Source organism: Trachemys scripta, chromosome 22 (assembly GCF_013100865.1).
Source record: "Trachemys scripta elegans isolate TJP31775 chromosome 22, CAS_Tse_1.0, whole genome shotgun sequence".
Taxonomy (NCBI): domain Eukaryota; kingdom Metazoa; phylum Chordata; order Testudines; family Emydidae; genus Trachemys; species Trachemys scripta.
This window is the reverse complement of record NC_048319.1, coordinates 3,595,262-3,610,246: the sequence shown is the minus strand read 5'-3', so window position 1 is coordinate 3,610,246 and position 14,985 is coordinate 3,595,262. Positions and strand designations below refer to the sequence as shown.

Genomic DNA, 14,985 nt, shown 5'->3' with positions numbered 1-14,985 from the left:
GTTAGCAGGACACGGAGACTGATGGCACGTCAGGGCACATCTGGCAGTCTAATGAGCGCATCCTCACCCCCCTCTGCCCCCCCAGCAGCTGCTGCACGGTCAGTGATGGGCTCCAGCCTGAAAACAAACCTGTCCTGGTGTCAGCCGGAGCAGGGCCATGAGCTCACTTCAGGCTGCAGCCGGAGGAATGGAACGTACCAGCCAGTGTGAGCGCTGGCAGCGCAGACAAAGGCCCGTCCAACCGGGGCCACCCTGATCCTGAATATCCTCGCAGGGCCTCTGGGCCTGGCAGCGTGGTGAAATGGGACATGATGGAGTCGGGGCATTAGACCCCAGTGCAGGTGTGTTACAGCCAACGCTAGGGACGCTGGATTCAGGCTGAGGCGTGTTCTAGGGTTAGGAGCCGTAGACGCAGTTTTAAGGGCATTGGCTTGTAGGGGCATTGGATCCAGCCGGGTTTAGGTATATTAGCTTCAGGGCTTTAGAGCCAGATCTCAGTGGATTAGAGGCTTAGGGGCATTAGAGGCCGATCAGGGTGCATGATAGGTTTAGGGACATTAAATCCATGATTGCAGAACTGCTGCCCACGGCACCTACTTCACGCTCCTCCCCTCCCCGGCAGGTGCCCAGATCCAGGTTTCAGGGTTTATTATTTATTCATTGTTTTTCCCTTGGGCCTGGCCCAGTGCCCGGCTCCTTTGGCCACTGGCAAAGGCCCCAGGTCCCTGCCCCCAGCCGCGCCCAGCAGAGGAGCAGCCCAGCTCCGGGGGGGGCTGCAAGGGGGTGCCTCGGCGGCTCCCCCCCGGCACCATACAAAGCAATGGGGGGTGAGGGAAAAGGGGGCGCTGTCACTTTAAAGATGCAAATAGCCAGCCAAGAGCAACAGCCCCGCCGGCTGGGCCAATCAGGAGCCGCTCCTGTTTCCTTTTGTAACCACTACCTGCCCACCCGCCAATCCCGAAGGGGCCCCCGCGCGGGTCCCGCCCCCGCTCCAGCCCGGCCGGCGGCGGGGCGGGCAGGCGGCTGCAGCCCGAGCCGGGGCACTGGGTCCGGCTGCGCTCGGCGCCGGGGCTCGGAGAGGTGAGTGCGCCCTGCCCAGGGGCCGGGCTGCTGCTGCGGGCCCCCCCTCGGGGCCCGGTCGGGGGTGGGGGTCCCCCCGGAGCTGCCCCCCGGAGGCCGCCCCTGGGATCCCGCCGCTCGTGACCTGCCCTCGCCGTGGGGAGCTGCCGCTCCCCTGATCCCCCCCCCATATAGGGGGCCGCCCCTCCCTTGTACGAACCGACTGCGCCTCCCTCCCCACGGCCGATCCCGCGTGGGGTCCCCCTCTGTGGGCCTGGCCGGGGTGTGCACGGGGGTGTCCTGTGGGGACCTGCTGCTCTGAGACCCCTGGCAGGGACTGGCTGCCCCGCAAACCTCCCCCTCAGTCTTGGTGCCTGTCTGTCATGGGAAAGGGAGGATAAAATGAATTCTGTGTGGGGCCACTTTCCCCTCCCTCCTCCGGCTGGTGTCAGTGGGTGTCCGCCCCACTGGGGGCCAGATTCCCCCCTCCCCTGTTTGGTGTGGGCCAGATTTCCCCCCTCCCCCGTTTGCTGTGGTCCCCAGCCCCAGTGTGGGCCAGATTCCCCCTCTTCCACCCGTTTGGTGGCCGTGGGCCCCAGCCCCACTGAAGACAATAATCCCACCAGCTGAGGATCTGGCCTGGAAAAATCCAGTATTTGTCATTAGCAGGCAAGGGCCGGGGGAGGGCGTGAGCCGAGCCAGGTGCTAGGAAGGTGAGACTGGGGGGGGAGCGTGTGTGTGTGTGTGGGGGGAGGGGGCTGGCAGGTGCGTAGCTTCCCTGGGAAGACGCTTTTAATAATTTTTGCAGAGTCCTCTGTGGCGGCCCTGCAGCCGAGGGATTCGCTGCCTTAGCCAAGCCACCTGCCTGAAATCTTCCAGCCCTGCAGGTTCAGGGCGGCTGTCTGCGCTCTCGGGTGAAGGCCGTTGGATACGGGGACTCGGAGTTGGGCTCCCCCGTTGTCTGATCCTTGCAGCGGATTCGGATTTCTCATCCCACGCCTTGGAGGTGTGGAAGGATTTTAGTGTGTGTCGGGGTGTTCTTTAACCCCAACCTTACTTGGCGCGCATGCAGGACGTGAGCCCCGTGTGGGGTGAGCGGTTGCCCCTTGGCTGGCTTCAGGCGGGTGCAAGATGCCAGCAGGTTTCTGTCTGTCGGGGAAGGGGGGTGGGGAGAACGCCTTCCCAGGCAGCTGAATGACGGCGAGCTGTCAGGTTGTCTCCGCGCCGCGGCTTGCGTGTGGGAGAAGCAGACCCGAAAGCGCGCCAGCTCGCTAAGCGTTCTTCAGAGGCGCTGTTTAAACGTTCTGTTTCTCTTTCATCTGCCATGCACATGGAAGCACGCGCCGTTTGATATCTGTGACGTGGGGCGACAGGGAGCGCTCGCTGGATGTGGCTTGTGGGCGGCCGCCGGGAGCACTCGCTGGGGTGGGTTGTGTGCTGCACGCCCTTCGGAGCAAAGGGGCTCATGGGTGGCCCGAGCTCTCCTTGCAAATGCACGGATCCTCGCCTTTGAATGAAGGGCTGACGCTCAGGTGGGTGGAAACGTTTCGGGAGGGGGAGAGCAGCTGCGTTTGTTGGCATCTGGCCTGGGATGACCCACGGTTTCCTTGACCCGTTGCCCCTGGAGCAAGTGGGCGGTGGGGGCTTTGAGGTCCATCGTGCCTCCCTGCCCCTCCCGGGATGCGTCCGCAGTGACCTTCTTGCATATTTTATTCCCTGGGGTGCTCCGGTTGTCTGGGCCTTGTGCCCTTTGTCATCTCGGTTGTTGAGGGCCCTTTGAGAGTCCGCGCCGTGACTGGATCCTGGGAAACACCGTTGCCGGGGCTGGTGCTTCAGGCTGGTGGGGCTGGCTTTGCTCCCTGCCCCTCTCTGACGAGCTCCAGTAATGTTGCTCCTCATCTCCCGTCCCGGCTCCCACCCGATCCGAGCGGGGTTTGAACCTGCGATCTTCAGCCCAGACCTGGGTGAGCCAAAGGGGTAATGCCATTAGCTGGTAGCAGTAGTAGAGTGTTATCCTCCATGCACCGGCCACTAGAGGGCAACGTATTGCCCACTTTGCAAGCATGGCACATACTGAGTGGGGAAGTGGGAAGTGCTGCCAAGTCTTGCTCTAGCCCTAGGCTGGTAGAGTAGTACAGGGCTGGCACGCAGCGGCTCCCAGACCGGGCCATCCATGGCTGCGGCTAAGGGCGGGCCCGTTTGCCTCCTCAAACATAGGTGCTAGATCTGCTGAGAGCTCCAGAGCCCTGCCTGCCCTGGGCAAAGCTTTCAGGCCAGTTCTGAAGCCTGGCACCTTGAGCCGTAAAGCTCCTAGTTTGGGACCGTCGATGGGAAGGGTTGAAAGCCTCGTGGGCTGCTTTGTAGGGCAGTGGGAAAGGGCTCGCTCTGCCGCTGAGAGCTTGGCTCTGCGCTGGGGCATGTTCTCCTATTGCAGCTTCTCCCTGTGCCTGGATCTGAGCCGGGGAAAACCTGCTATGCCAGCGACTGAAGGAAGCTGACTGGCAGTACCAGAGCTAGAGCCCTGGCAGGCTTTGTGCCCTGGCATTTGGGGGGGAGGGGCAGGGCCAAGCTCTGCCTGGGGGTGGGGGGGAGCTTCCTGATGCAAATTTGCTGTGATACCAGTTGCCCGGGGAGGTTTGGCAGCTGCTCCGGGAAGGGGGTGAGATCGGGGCCTGGTGTGCTCATTTCCTGCATCCACGCGGGAGGCACAGGCAGTGCCAGGCTGCTGAGAGGAACGCTTGTTGTTTGTTTCTGTGTTAATCTGCTCCAGCGCACTGCCCAGTGCCCCGTAGGCCCAGCCCTGCGCATCTTCCTCTTGTGTCTTATTCAGGCCTTGCCCAGAGTGGCAGCTTGGCCTGGAATGACCCCGTGGAGCAGTGCAGCTTGTGTTGCTACCTGGGAGAGCTAAATTCCTTCCCCAGCTCGGTCCCCCCTCCCGGGGCAGGGCTGGGAGCTGCACAGCTGGGCGCTGGGTTCCGGAGACGTCTCCCCGTGGCTGCCACTGGGGCGCCTGGAAAAGCAAAGGCAGGCGTGCGTTCGTGTGCCTAGAGCAGGGGCCTCAGGATCGGGGGTGCGGGGGGTTGGAATGCCTGTGCCCTAGAGATCAGGGCATGCCCGTGTGGGAGAGGATTCCTGGATACCGTTCCAGGCCCTGCCATGGACTTGAGCGATTTCAGGCAAGTCACTTCCCCTGCCTGGGCCTAACTCGGCCCTGGCATAAGCTGGCAGGACTCTGATGGGCTCTAGGCGGAGGGATGCCTCTGGGAGCGGGTGGCAGTAAAAGGGAGGTAGCCAGCAGGAGGTCAAAGCCGTGGGAGGACACCGCAGTTTGTAGCTCTGGCTTGAGTGAGCAGGTGGCGGCGAAGGACAGGAGGGAGCTCGGAAGTCTGGTAAGGCGGGCGAGAGCTAAGAACACCCTGGTGGAGATGAGGCCTAAGGGCAAAGTTTTGGTTGGGTGCTGGGCTGGCTGGTCCCAGGGTCGTGGTGGAGAGAAGCCAGCGGGGTTAGGGGATCAGGTTTGTATCCCCAAGGAGCCCCAGCGATGGTCCCGGCCTAGCGACACCTGGCCAGCTTCCCCAGGATCAGCCTGCGGGCTTTGGACGAGGCCTCTGCTCGCTGGGGCCCCTTTCTCGCCCGTCTCCTGGCCCTGGGTTAGTTTGTGGCTTGTCAGTTCGGCTGAGCGCCAGGAACCGGGGCTGGAGCGACCCAGGGCCGAGGAGCTGCTGGGCGGGGGGTGCTGGAGTTCGTCTCGGTGCCTAGAACTGCCGTGGCGGGGGCATGAAAGGAGCCAGCAGGAGGCGTCGCTTCCTGGGTTATGGCTCCAGGATGGGCTGGCAAGCAACGTGCCCCACTCCCCCCATCTCTGTCCCCTCCTCCTCTGCTGGGGCACGGGGACCGGGGAGCCCTCCAGCCAGCGCCCTGCCCCACCATCCCCTCGCGGCTCATCCTAGGATGTGGGACGGTGCTGGTTTGAGCGGCCCCAGCTGGGGAGAAAGGACCTAGGTGTCCAGCTCCCCTGCCAGGTGCACACAATGGGCCTGATGCACAAGCCCCTCCCTGAGAGCTTCTGTTGCCGATGGGAGGGGTAACTCAGGGACCTGCACCCACTCTGCCCCCCCCCCCCCAAACTGTGCCAAGTACCCTCAAGAAGATACAAGTACCTTGACCAGGTACTCTGCTCTAGAAGTCGCTGGGGGCATGTGACGGGGCCAGGCCTTGGGCGAGCAGGGGGCAGCGCTCGGGGTGGGGGCCTGGTACTGAGAAGGGCGGGGAGGTGGCTGGAGGGGGGGGTTATCCCCATGTTTAAGGCAGGCTCTGTGCTCCCTGCCTTGCTCTGCCTGGGCTGAGGTTAATGTTTATACCCCAACCCCTGATATCCCCTGGTCGGGGCGGACACGTCTGGGTCTGGGGACTCCCTGGGGGCCGGTGCTGCTGGACCCGATCAGGCTGTGCCCCCTCCCCCCCCCATGTTTGCTTTGTTCCTTGCGCTCTGGGCCTTTTCCATCTTCTGTGGGTTAATGTTAGTGCTTATAAAATGGAGAGATTGGCAGCGCAGGTGGGTGTTGTGCAAGCTTCCCTCTGCGACAGTTTGAATGTACCCCCCCCAGCCCCTGGCAGAGCTTGGCTGACGCCCCTCAGTCCTGACCCACAGCCCCCTGCCATCCCAGCGCCCTCCGTGGGCTGGCCCTGTACCTGTCCCTAAATGCCGGGCTGACTCCAGCGGGTGTGACCCCCACCCCAGCTCCAGGCTGTGTTTGCGCCCCCTGCAGGTCAGATCCTGGCAGTGTGAGTCTGGCACTGGCTCTGGGGCACCCCAGGGGAGTCACAAGGCAGCTAGAGCCTGTCGATCCCTCTGACTCCCTTCCATGCTGCCAGGTGACCAGTGTCTGCTGGGCCTGTGCTGGCGGACGTGGCACCAGCGCTGACTGCTGCCCGTTGCCATGTGGGTGCCATACCATGGCCTGAGCCACGCCTTGCCAGCCTCTGTGGGAGGTGTGCATAGAAGATCCCAGTTTGCCTGGCAAGGCGGAGGGGTGGGGGCTTTGTGAGACCTGATCTGGGGGTCTTATGGCTCAGATGCAGAGCTCCAGGGTGCAGCCTGCGTTTAACTGCCCTGGGGAGCTTCCAACCCTTCTGCAGCCGGGGGCTGTGTCCATCCCAGCCTGCTGTGGGGGTTCCCTGCTCGTTGGTGTGTGCCGCGTTGCTGTACGCGGTTAAACAGCCTCCGTCCCAGAGGTGGCTGCATTTCACCGATGAGCAGGGATCACGTTGGCCGAGGCGCGGGAGGAAAGAGGAGGGACTATAGAAATATGAACCCTTTGGTTGGCACAGTGCCCTCCAGGCTGGGAATGGGAGCAGGCTCTGACCACCCCACCCCCAACAGTTGCAGTAGATCCTTGACGCCCTTGGGACGCCCAAGCCCGTCAGAGAAGAGGGCTGGTGGAGTCATCCCCTCTGCCTGGCAAGGGGCTGTACAGGGGATGCCGGGCTGCCCAGCTCTTGGGTGCCATGCCCGCGCTGCCATGGGTGCATCGGGGAATCTCTGGCCCGTCTAGGATAGTCTGGCTGCAAAGCCCGTCCCCATTTGGCGTAAGGGTGTGCTTGGCTGGCGTCCCAGCATTGGCGGAGGGGCCTCCGGCTTCCTCCTCCTGCCCGGCAGGTGCCCCCTGTTGATTCCCGAGCCCACAGGCCAGGCAGGGCAGCGGGTTTGATTGATTTCCACGCTGGGTCATTGCTCCCGGACTGGATTCCGCTCGGCTCCTGCCTGGGCCCCCCTCCCTGCTCCTGTGCCCGGCCCCATGTCTGTGCACGTGAGGCTGCTGTGGAGAGGCAGGGCTAGCAGGGACGGCAAGCCCCATCTCACTGGGTGTCTCCGGTAGAGCGGACGGTAGTGGTGGGGGTGAGTGTGACTAGGCCGGAGGCAGCGGGGCGTGGTGGGTAGAGTGTTGGCCGGGGACTCTGGAGCTCTGAGTTCTATTCTCGGCTCTGCTGTGTGACCTCAGGCAAGTCGCTTTCCCTCTCTGTGCCTCAGTTTCCCCTACCCGTTTTCCTCTTTTAGAAAGTGCTCTGAGCCCCGGGGATGGGAGGTGGTAAGTGTGTAGAGCAGCCCCACATGGGGGGGGGGGGGCGGGGGGGGGGGGGGGGGGGGGGGGGCTGGCTCTCTGGGTTGAGACCTGCCCATTCGTGTCACGCATGCGCCAGCCAGACGAAAAGAGGAGCTGGGGCGCCAGGCTGGGCCGGGGACGTGGGCGGGGGCAGCAGGCATTCACAGGTGTTGGTTCTGCTTAACTGGCCTGTGGGCCCCCCCGGGCCCCTGCAGCGGAAGTGGTGCTGTGCTAACTTCTGGTTTCTCTCTCTCAGCAGCGCTGGGTCCCCCAGGAGGACAGAGCCGAGGATGAACCAGCCGGGACTGTGCACCCGTCAGCGCTGGGTGAGTTTGGTGGCCCTGGGGGGCCCAGGGGGCTGGCCCTGCTGCAGATGGGGCCAGAGCTCAGCACCGGGGCAAGAACCAAGCAGCTTGCCCCCCGCCCAACCCAAGGCCTGAAAGAGAAGGAAAAAACTGAGCACGCAAAGATTTTCTAGTTTCCTGTTTTTCTCTCCTGCGCGGAGGGGGAGGGGGAGGCTGGGAGGAGAGCTGTGGGGGCTGTGACCGAGTCCAGGGGATGGGGCTGCCCCCACGGACCGCGGGGAACTAGAGACCTCACGGGAGCAGGTGCTATGGGGGCGGTTACAGGCCAGCCAGGTGCGCTCCCACCCCTGGGCTAGAGGACTAGGGATCCGGCGGGCTGTGTGGGTCTCTGCAAAGTCGTGCCTGTGCGTCGCCTTGTTATATGGCCCAGGGATCCCCTCTGAGCCGGGGGCTCCAGCAATCCGGCAGGCGCGGCTGGGAGCCAGGACTCCTGGGTTCTCTCCCCAGTGCTGAGAAGGGAGTGGGGTTTAGTGGCTAGGATGGGGGAGAGAGGATTGGGAGTCAGGACTCCTGGGTTCGGTTCCCTTTTCTGACTCACTCTGCAACGCCCTGCCTGTGCCTCAGTTTCCCCATGGGGAAGGTGCCCCAGGCGTGAGGCGGTTTGGTGAGCGGCTGCCTGTGAAGCTCTGTGACACGGCGGGCGGAGGTGCTGCGGGAGCACAGCGGAGCCTCATTCATTATTCAGCCGCGTATCCGGTGTCAGTCCTGGCCGCGTTCTTCAAGCGTCCAGCCCCTGGGTCCTCGCCATAGCGTTTAGCACCTGCTCGCTGCCTGGTGCTGATTAGCCCTCCTTGTTGGCTTGTGCCAGCCCCTCGGGAGGCTCCCTGCGTGCGGGGACTCGCGGCCGGGGTCCATAACCTCCTGGGTTCGGAGAGAGCCACCCTGCACTCACCACCCGGTGCCCCAGGGCAGCGGCTGCTCCAGGACCAGAGCGGGTGTCTGGGTGGCAGGGCCGGCCCTGTTGAGGAGTGCGAGGACAGGGCGGCACGCGCAGGCACAGCCGCTCTCTGGGCTCCAGCAAGTGTGGGATACAAAGAACGGCCTGTTTCCATGGCTACGGCAGCGCGGGGTCTGGGAGCTGATTAGTTTTGAAAAGAAATGTGCACCCCGTTCCAAAGCGCTGCGCCCCCGTTAGACCCTAGCTCTGCCCCCGAGCATCACGTGGGTGCGGCTGATCCCCGGTAGCCTTCGGGGAGGCTGGCCAGTCCTGCTTCAACTGAGGAAACTGAGGCACAGGGGTGCACTGACTCATGCAGGGAGTCGGTGGCAGAATCCGTGATGGAACCCAGGTCTCCCGAGGTCTTGTCTGCAAGCTGCCCTTGTGAGAGGCTCTGTGCCTGGGGGGGTGGGGAAACTGAGGCACTGGAACAGTTAATCATTACAAGTCTGGTAGAGTTGGGAATAGAACTCGAGTCTGGAGTCCCAGTTCCCTCCAGCTCTAACCACTAGATCCCATTTCCTCCTGGAGTTGGGAATAGAACCCAGGAGTCCTGATGCCCCGCTTGCCTTGCTTTAACCGCTCGAGCACGTTCCCACCCTTGGAGGATTGTGTATCACACCCATTCCCCGGTGTCCCCGTGGGCCTGTCCCCTTGTCGTCTCGTTAAGCAGCTTCCCTCCTCCCCCGAGCAGAGATCTCTCCGACCCGCCGTGCTCCCTGTGGGGCGTGACGGGAAGAAGCCTGCCTGGCATCACCTGATCTCTGTGTTTGCTCCAGAGGCCGGAGAGCTGAGCTGTGGGATCCGGGAGGGAGCGTCGTCCCGCCCAGCTCCAAGATGTCCTGTTTTGGGGAACATTTCTGGGTAAGTGTCTCCTTTGGGGGCGTGGGGGGGGGACATTCTGAGCTGTGCGGTTCAAATGGAGCCGGGTTGTTCATACGCATCCTTGGAGGGATGGGTCCTGTCCATAAACCCCAGAGCTGAGCGGGGAGCAACTGCTGGGGAAGCTGGGGGCAGCCCAAATGGAGGGAGAGCCTAGCAGGATGACATATCCCAGCATGCATTGCTCCCCCTCCATGGCTCTGGTCCGCCAGGTTTGCGGCCCCTGGCACTGGCATGGGGCTGGATCTGTTCCAACCAGACAGGGCCCTTCCCGTGGCGGAGCACTGAGGCCCTGCTCCAGAATCGGATCTGCGTGGAGGACGGGGGGCTACGTTCCTTCTCTGGCTCCAGCTGGCGCCTGCTGCCTCCTTGGGTCCTGAAGCAGAGCTGGGCCCTGGCTGCGTCGGGTGGGTCTGCGTTGGGGTATGCGCCTGGCCTGGACAGTGGCTGGGGTGGGGCTGGCTTGGGAGGCTGCTGGACATTGGCTCTGGCCAGCCCTGGGAGATGCCCAGTGGGGGGCGTTGCAGGGACAGTTTGCCACGGCTAATTGATTAGACTCTCCAAGGCAAGACACAAGGATCTCCTTACTTGCCGGAAGCTGCTTTAGGGACTGGGGAGAGGCGTTTGTGTGCTGCATTTAAATCCCTTTGCCCAGTGGGGCCAGGGGAAGGCTGCATGCTGGGTTGGAGGGGTCAAATGAATTCAGAGGAAGGAGTGCTGGGTTGTTGGCCAGGCTGGGCACAGAAGAGAGAGGGGTGCAGAGCCAGGCCTGGACTCTGACTGGCAGAATCCTGCAGGGCACGTGGCCAGAGTTTTCGCTAGCCTGATGACTGATCGTAAAGCCCTTCCCCAGGAAAGCTACTGGAGTCTCGTCCCCATTACACAGCTGGGAAACTGAGGCAGTAATTTGCCTGAGGTCCCGCAGCAGATTGGTGGCAATGCTGGGAAGAGAACCCCGGAGTCCTGACTCCCCTTGCACCGGACTCCGTCTCCTAGGCCGCGCTGCCCCTCTGCCGGTTGGAACGTGGGGCTGAGCGTCCCTGCTGCACACTGGGACTGTCCCTGTGGGTGTGGCCCAGGGACTGAGCACAGATCTGGGAGCCAGGGGACGTAGGCTGTCCCTGGTGCGGAGCTGCGGGGAGAGGCTCCATGAACAATTGGGCTGTGGTGCAGCCCAGAGGCCGGGGGCCGTGATGGCCACGGGTCTGCTGGCCCTGAGTTCCCCGGCTTGGGTGGCTCTGACCATCTGGTGCCTTGTAACACCCCGTCTGGGCTTCCCCTCGCCCCGTCCACACCCACTCTGCCAAAAAGGGGGATTTCCAGGCTCTGTGCTTTCTGCTCTGGGGATGGATGGGTGTGTGTGTGTGTGTGGGGGGGGGGGTTTCTTTCCTCCAGCCATGGGAAGTTAGGGGCTCTCCACCTCTGCAGCTCGCTGATAGGAAGGGAAACAGCCCTGGGAGGGCCGCGGAGCTGCCGAAATCCCTTGGTGATGGATGCACGTTGTGTGGGGAGATGTGGGCCCCGCTGCTGCCCTGCAGGCAGTCACAGGCTAGCCCTGGCTGCGCTGGGGAGATTTCTAACCGGCTGGAGCCGTGATGGGGGAAGAGCTGCCCCAGGTACAGGGGCAAGGAGCCTATTAGACTCTGGGTGGGGGTAGATGTGGAGAGAGCACAGATCCGGGAGCCAGGAGATGGGCTATGCTGCGGTTCTGGTCCTCCCCCGCGTGGGCTGCTCCGGTGTGGCTAACTGGGGGCGTTGGCCTGTCCAGAGACTGGCGTGCCTGGTATGGCTGCAGGGCACATGCCCGCTGCTGCCCAGTCCACTGGGATGGGAGGGGGGCAGCCCCCCGCCTGTGCATTGGGGGTGAGCCGTGAGCAGGTCTGGGTCTCTTCCATCTCTCGGGCCTGGGCTGGGTGGGCCTGGCTCGGATGTGAACCGACACCAGCCCGCTGCCTGGTCCAAGCGCGCCCAGCCTGGTGCCGCCTGCCTGCAGCCGGGCCTCACGCAGCGCCTGGGAAGTGTGTGGGGGTGTCTCTGTTCTTCCCCCCCAAAATGATGCCCCCTCCCTCGCGTTCCTCAAACCAGATCCAGTTTATAAGCAGGAGGGCAAAGTTGTAGCTAGGCAACCCCATCGCCCATAGCAACGGGACCTGGGTGCTGGTGCCAGCCTCATGCATTGGTGCCAGCCTCATGCACTGGTCTCTCCTTGCTGCCCCAGCGGTCTGCCAGGCAGCTTTCTTAAAGCGACAGTGCCCCCTTTCCCTCCCCCACCCCCACCTGGAATCTCCAGAGGCAGGGGTGCAGGGCAGGGGGCTGCCAAGGACCTGGGGACCGGATCTGGGCCATGCCGACCGCAGCCCAGCTTGGAAAGGCTACGGGGTGGATGGTATATGCCAGAGCTGGGCCTAGAACCCAGGAGTCCTGCCTCCCTTGCCTTACCTTCCTGCCTCCCACCTCTGCCCCGGCTGGTACACCACACTTCTTCCCCGGTGTGGGGTGGGGTCAGATTTTCCCCATGTCCTGTGCTTCCAGCCTGTCTCCCCAGGAGCTGTGTGCTCCCGCTTCATGGGGCGGGAACGGGCTGGCCACGGGCACTTGTGAGCTCACCCGCCAGGTGCCCACATCCCCCCTCGGTAACCGGCCCAGGATATGGGGTGGTCTGGATATGGGGTGTGTTCCAGGGCATTGCCCACCCATCCCCCTTCTCCCCTGCTGCAGGATGTGGGGCCCCCCCGACCCATGGGCATTTCATACCCAGCTCCAGCACAGAGCCGGGGAGCGCCGTTACCCAGGCCTCTTCCCTCCCTGCCCAGCCCTGGCCGTGGTGCCCGCCGCTTGGCCGGGGGAAGTTCCAGGAGGAGCTGAGGTAGCGGGAAGGTGCATCTGTACGACCCCCACCCCAGAGTGTGAGTGGGAGCCCTCCCAGCTTCCCGCACGGCGCTGGCACCACGTGCCTCTTGGAGCTTGGCACCGAGCAGGTGCCTGCCGGCCCCTCTCCCTGCACGGCACTGCCCGGACTCCTGCTTTTCTGCACAGCAGCTGTGGGGCAGCACCGCCCGCCCCCCCCGCCCACCAGCGTTGAGGGACAGCCATGTGGCTGGTTTGTTTATAAGAAGGCGAGGCGGGGGGGCGGCTGATCTGGGGGGAGGGGTGAAATAGTCCAGGGGATCCTAGAGCGGAGGGAGGGCAGCCCCACGGAGCAAGTGCTGGGGAGGGTTGGCAAATGCCATCCTGCCACCTTGCCCCCCACGGCCACTGCTGTGTGCTAGTGGCCACGGGGGCTCCCTGGCAAACGCTGAGCCGGGGGGTGGGCAGAGTTCAGACTGGGGGAGCTGGCGCTGTGGATCGGGGAGAGGGAAAGCAATGGGCAGCGACTGGGGGGGGGGGACCCCCTGTGGGGTACCCCCTGTGGCGTCCTGCCTGGCCTGTAGGTGCCCCGTGCCCCTGAAGCCCACCGGAGAGCGCCTGGGGGCCAGGTCTGCCCCCTTCACCCTCTGTTCTCTGCCGCCTGCTGCAGGGAGAGAAGAACCAGGGCTTCGATGTGCTCTACCACAACATGAAGCACGGGCAGGTCTCCACCAAGGAGCTGGCCGACTTCGTCCGCGAGAGGTAGGGCCGGGGGGAGGGGGCGCCTGGGCCCCCGCCACGCGGCGTGGCGCGTCCTGCCCTGGCGGTGGAGCTGGGCCCGCCAGGGCCCTGGGGCTGTCTCTGCTGTTCCCCGCCCCCCGGGCACTGCCCGTTCACTCCCCTCATGCTTTCCCCCCCCTCTGCTTCCAGGGCCACCGTGGAGGAGACTTACGGCAAGTCCATGGCCAAGCTGGCCAAGATGGCCACCAATGGCACACAGCTTGGGTGAGTGGGGAAGTGAGCTGGGGCGGGAGGGGGGGGGGGGGGCGTGGCTGAGCCCCGTCGCTGTGTGAACCTCCTACTGCTGGAATACCCCCCCCCAGCCGCATGAACCTTGTGGAGATGGGGGGGCCCCCTCCCCTGTATCTTCCAATGCCCCCATCCGCTCCCCAATCCTGGCAGGGGGGGCACTCCTTTGGCCCCACTCAGCGCTGGCCACCGGGGGGTGCCGATGGGACCAGACCCGGTGGCCCATCCCAGGTGGCGCGAGGTCTCTGTTGGGGGACGGGGGGGGCCTGCTCTCAGCGCCTGCGTCTCCGCCCCGGCAGGACGTTCGCGCCGCTCTGGGAGGTGTTCCGGGTCTCCTCCGACAAGCTGGCACTCTGCCACCTGGAGCTGGTGAAGAAGCTGCAGGACCTGCTGAAGGAGATCGCCCGCTACGGGGAGGAGCAGGGCAAGGCGCACAAGAAGGTACCCGCTGCCCCAGCTACAATCCTGCCCCTTACGCCCGTCGGGCTGCCGTCAGCATGGCTGCCTGGGTGCCAGGCGCTCACAGAGCGGGGAGCCCTGCCCGGGCACCTGCCTGCACCTGGCTCTCGCTGGGCCCATCGTCCCTCGCCTGGCAGGCTGAGATGCCAAGGGCTGAAAGGGCCCGGAAAGTCTAATTACCCGCTCCCTAGGGGCGTCCCTAGGACAGGGGCATTTGTGGGGGAGCTCCCCTGCCCCCCCACGTCTCCAGGCCCCTCTCTTGCCCCCCCAGTGCAAGGAGGAGGTGTCGGGGACTCTGGAGGCCATCCAGCTGCTGCAGGGCGTCGCCCAGCTGGTGCCCAAGTCCAAGGAGAATTATCAGAGCAAGTGCCTGGAGGCCGAGCGCCTGCGCCGGGAGGGAACCAACCAGAAGGAGCTTGACAAGGTACTGGGGGTAAGGGGGTGGGGGTGGGCGGCTGGCGGCGGGGGGCAGAAGGGGGCTGTGGCCCATCACTCGGGGGGTCTGACTGGCATGGGGGGGCTGGGGTGACTGTGGCAGGGCAGTGCCCCCTTGACGAGGGGGGATTGCCCCGATGCCCGCTCCCCGTGGCAGGGCAGAGCAGCTGGGCCATCGCTCCCAGCTCCCACTCCCCTTCTGTCCTGCCCCCGCCAGGCTGAGCGGAAGTCGAAGAAAGCGGCTGAGGCCCTGCGCCGCGCAGTGGAGAAGTACAACATCGCCCGGGCCGACTTTGAGCAGAGGATGCTGGACTCGGCCGTGGTAAGTGAGGAGGTGGGCGCGGGGGCAAGGACCCGGGGGGGGGGGCAGGGGCAGCCATTGGAGGGTGTGGGGGCAGAGGGCATCTGGCTCAAGTCTCATTTGGGGCAGTGTGGGGCTGGGAGGGGGGCACCATCCCGCAGGGGTCCAGCTGGGCTGGGGGGGGGGATCGCTGGGAGCTCCAGCCTCTGCACAGCCCCCCCCACAACTGCTCTCCCCCTCCCCCCCCCGGCAGCGGTTCCAGGAGCTGGAGGAGAGCCACCTGCGCCACATGAAGGGGCTGATCAGCTCCTACTCGCACTCCGTGGAGGACACACACGTGCAGATCGGACAGGTGAGCGCCGCGGGGCGGGGGGGGGATGTGCACTGGGGTGGGGGTGAGCTGTGGGGAGGGGGGCCTGGGCATGCACTGGGGCGGGGGGAGAGCTGAGGGGGGCCTGGGCATGCACTGGGGCGGGGGGAGAGCTGTGGGGGGTGTGTGTGCGCGTGCACTGGGGTGGGGGTGAGCTGTGGAGAGGGGGGCGTGGGCGTGCACTGGGGCGGGGGGGG

General features: G+C 64.7%; 1 protein-coding gene across 1 annotated transcript in view; it reads left to right on the top strand.

Annotated features, from left to right (window-relative positions):
- The first annotated feature begins 984 nt into the window (after positions 1-984).
- Positions 985-14,985, top strand: part of FCHO1 (FCH and mu domain containing endocytic adaptor 1) — a 29,654-nt gene continuing 15,653 nt past the window's right edge. Inside the window, exons 1-9 of the mRNA XM_034755569.1 lie at positions 985-1,080; positions 7,420-7,489; positions 9,245-9,329; positions 12,865-12,956; positions 13,125-13,199; positions 13,523-13,664; positions 13,954-14,106; positions 14,335-14,439; positions 14,672-14,784. Of these exons, the coding sequence (XP_034611460.1) occupies positions 9,303-9,329; positions 12,865-12,956; positions 13,125-13,199; positions 13,523-13,664; positions 13,954-14,106; positions 14,335-14,439; positions 14,672-14,784 (707 nt within the window). The 5' untranslated portion in view covers positions 985-1,080; positions 7,420-7,489; positions 9,245-9,302. The remainder of the gene's footprint in view (positions 1,081-7,419; positions 7,490-9,244; positions 9,330-12,864; positions 12,957-13,124; positions 13,200-13,522; positions 13,665-13,953; positions 14,107-14,334; positions 14,440-14,671; positions 14,785-14,985) is intronic.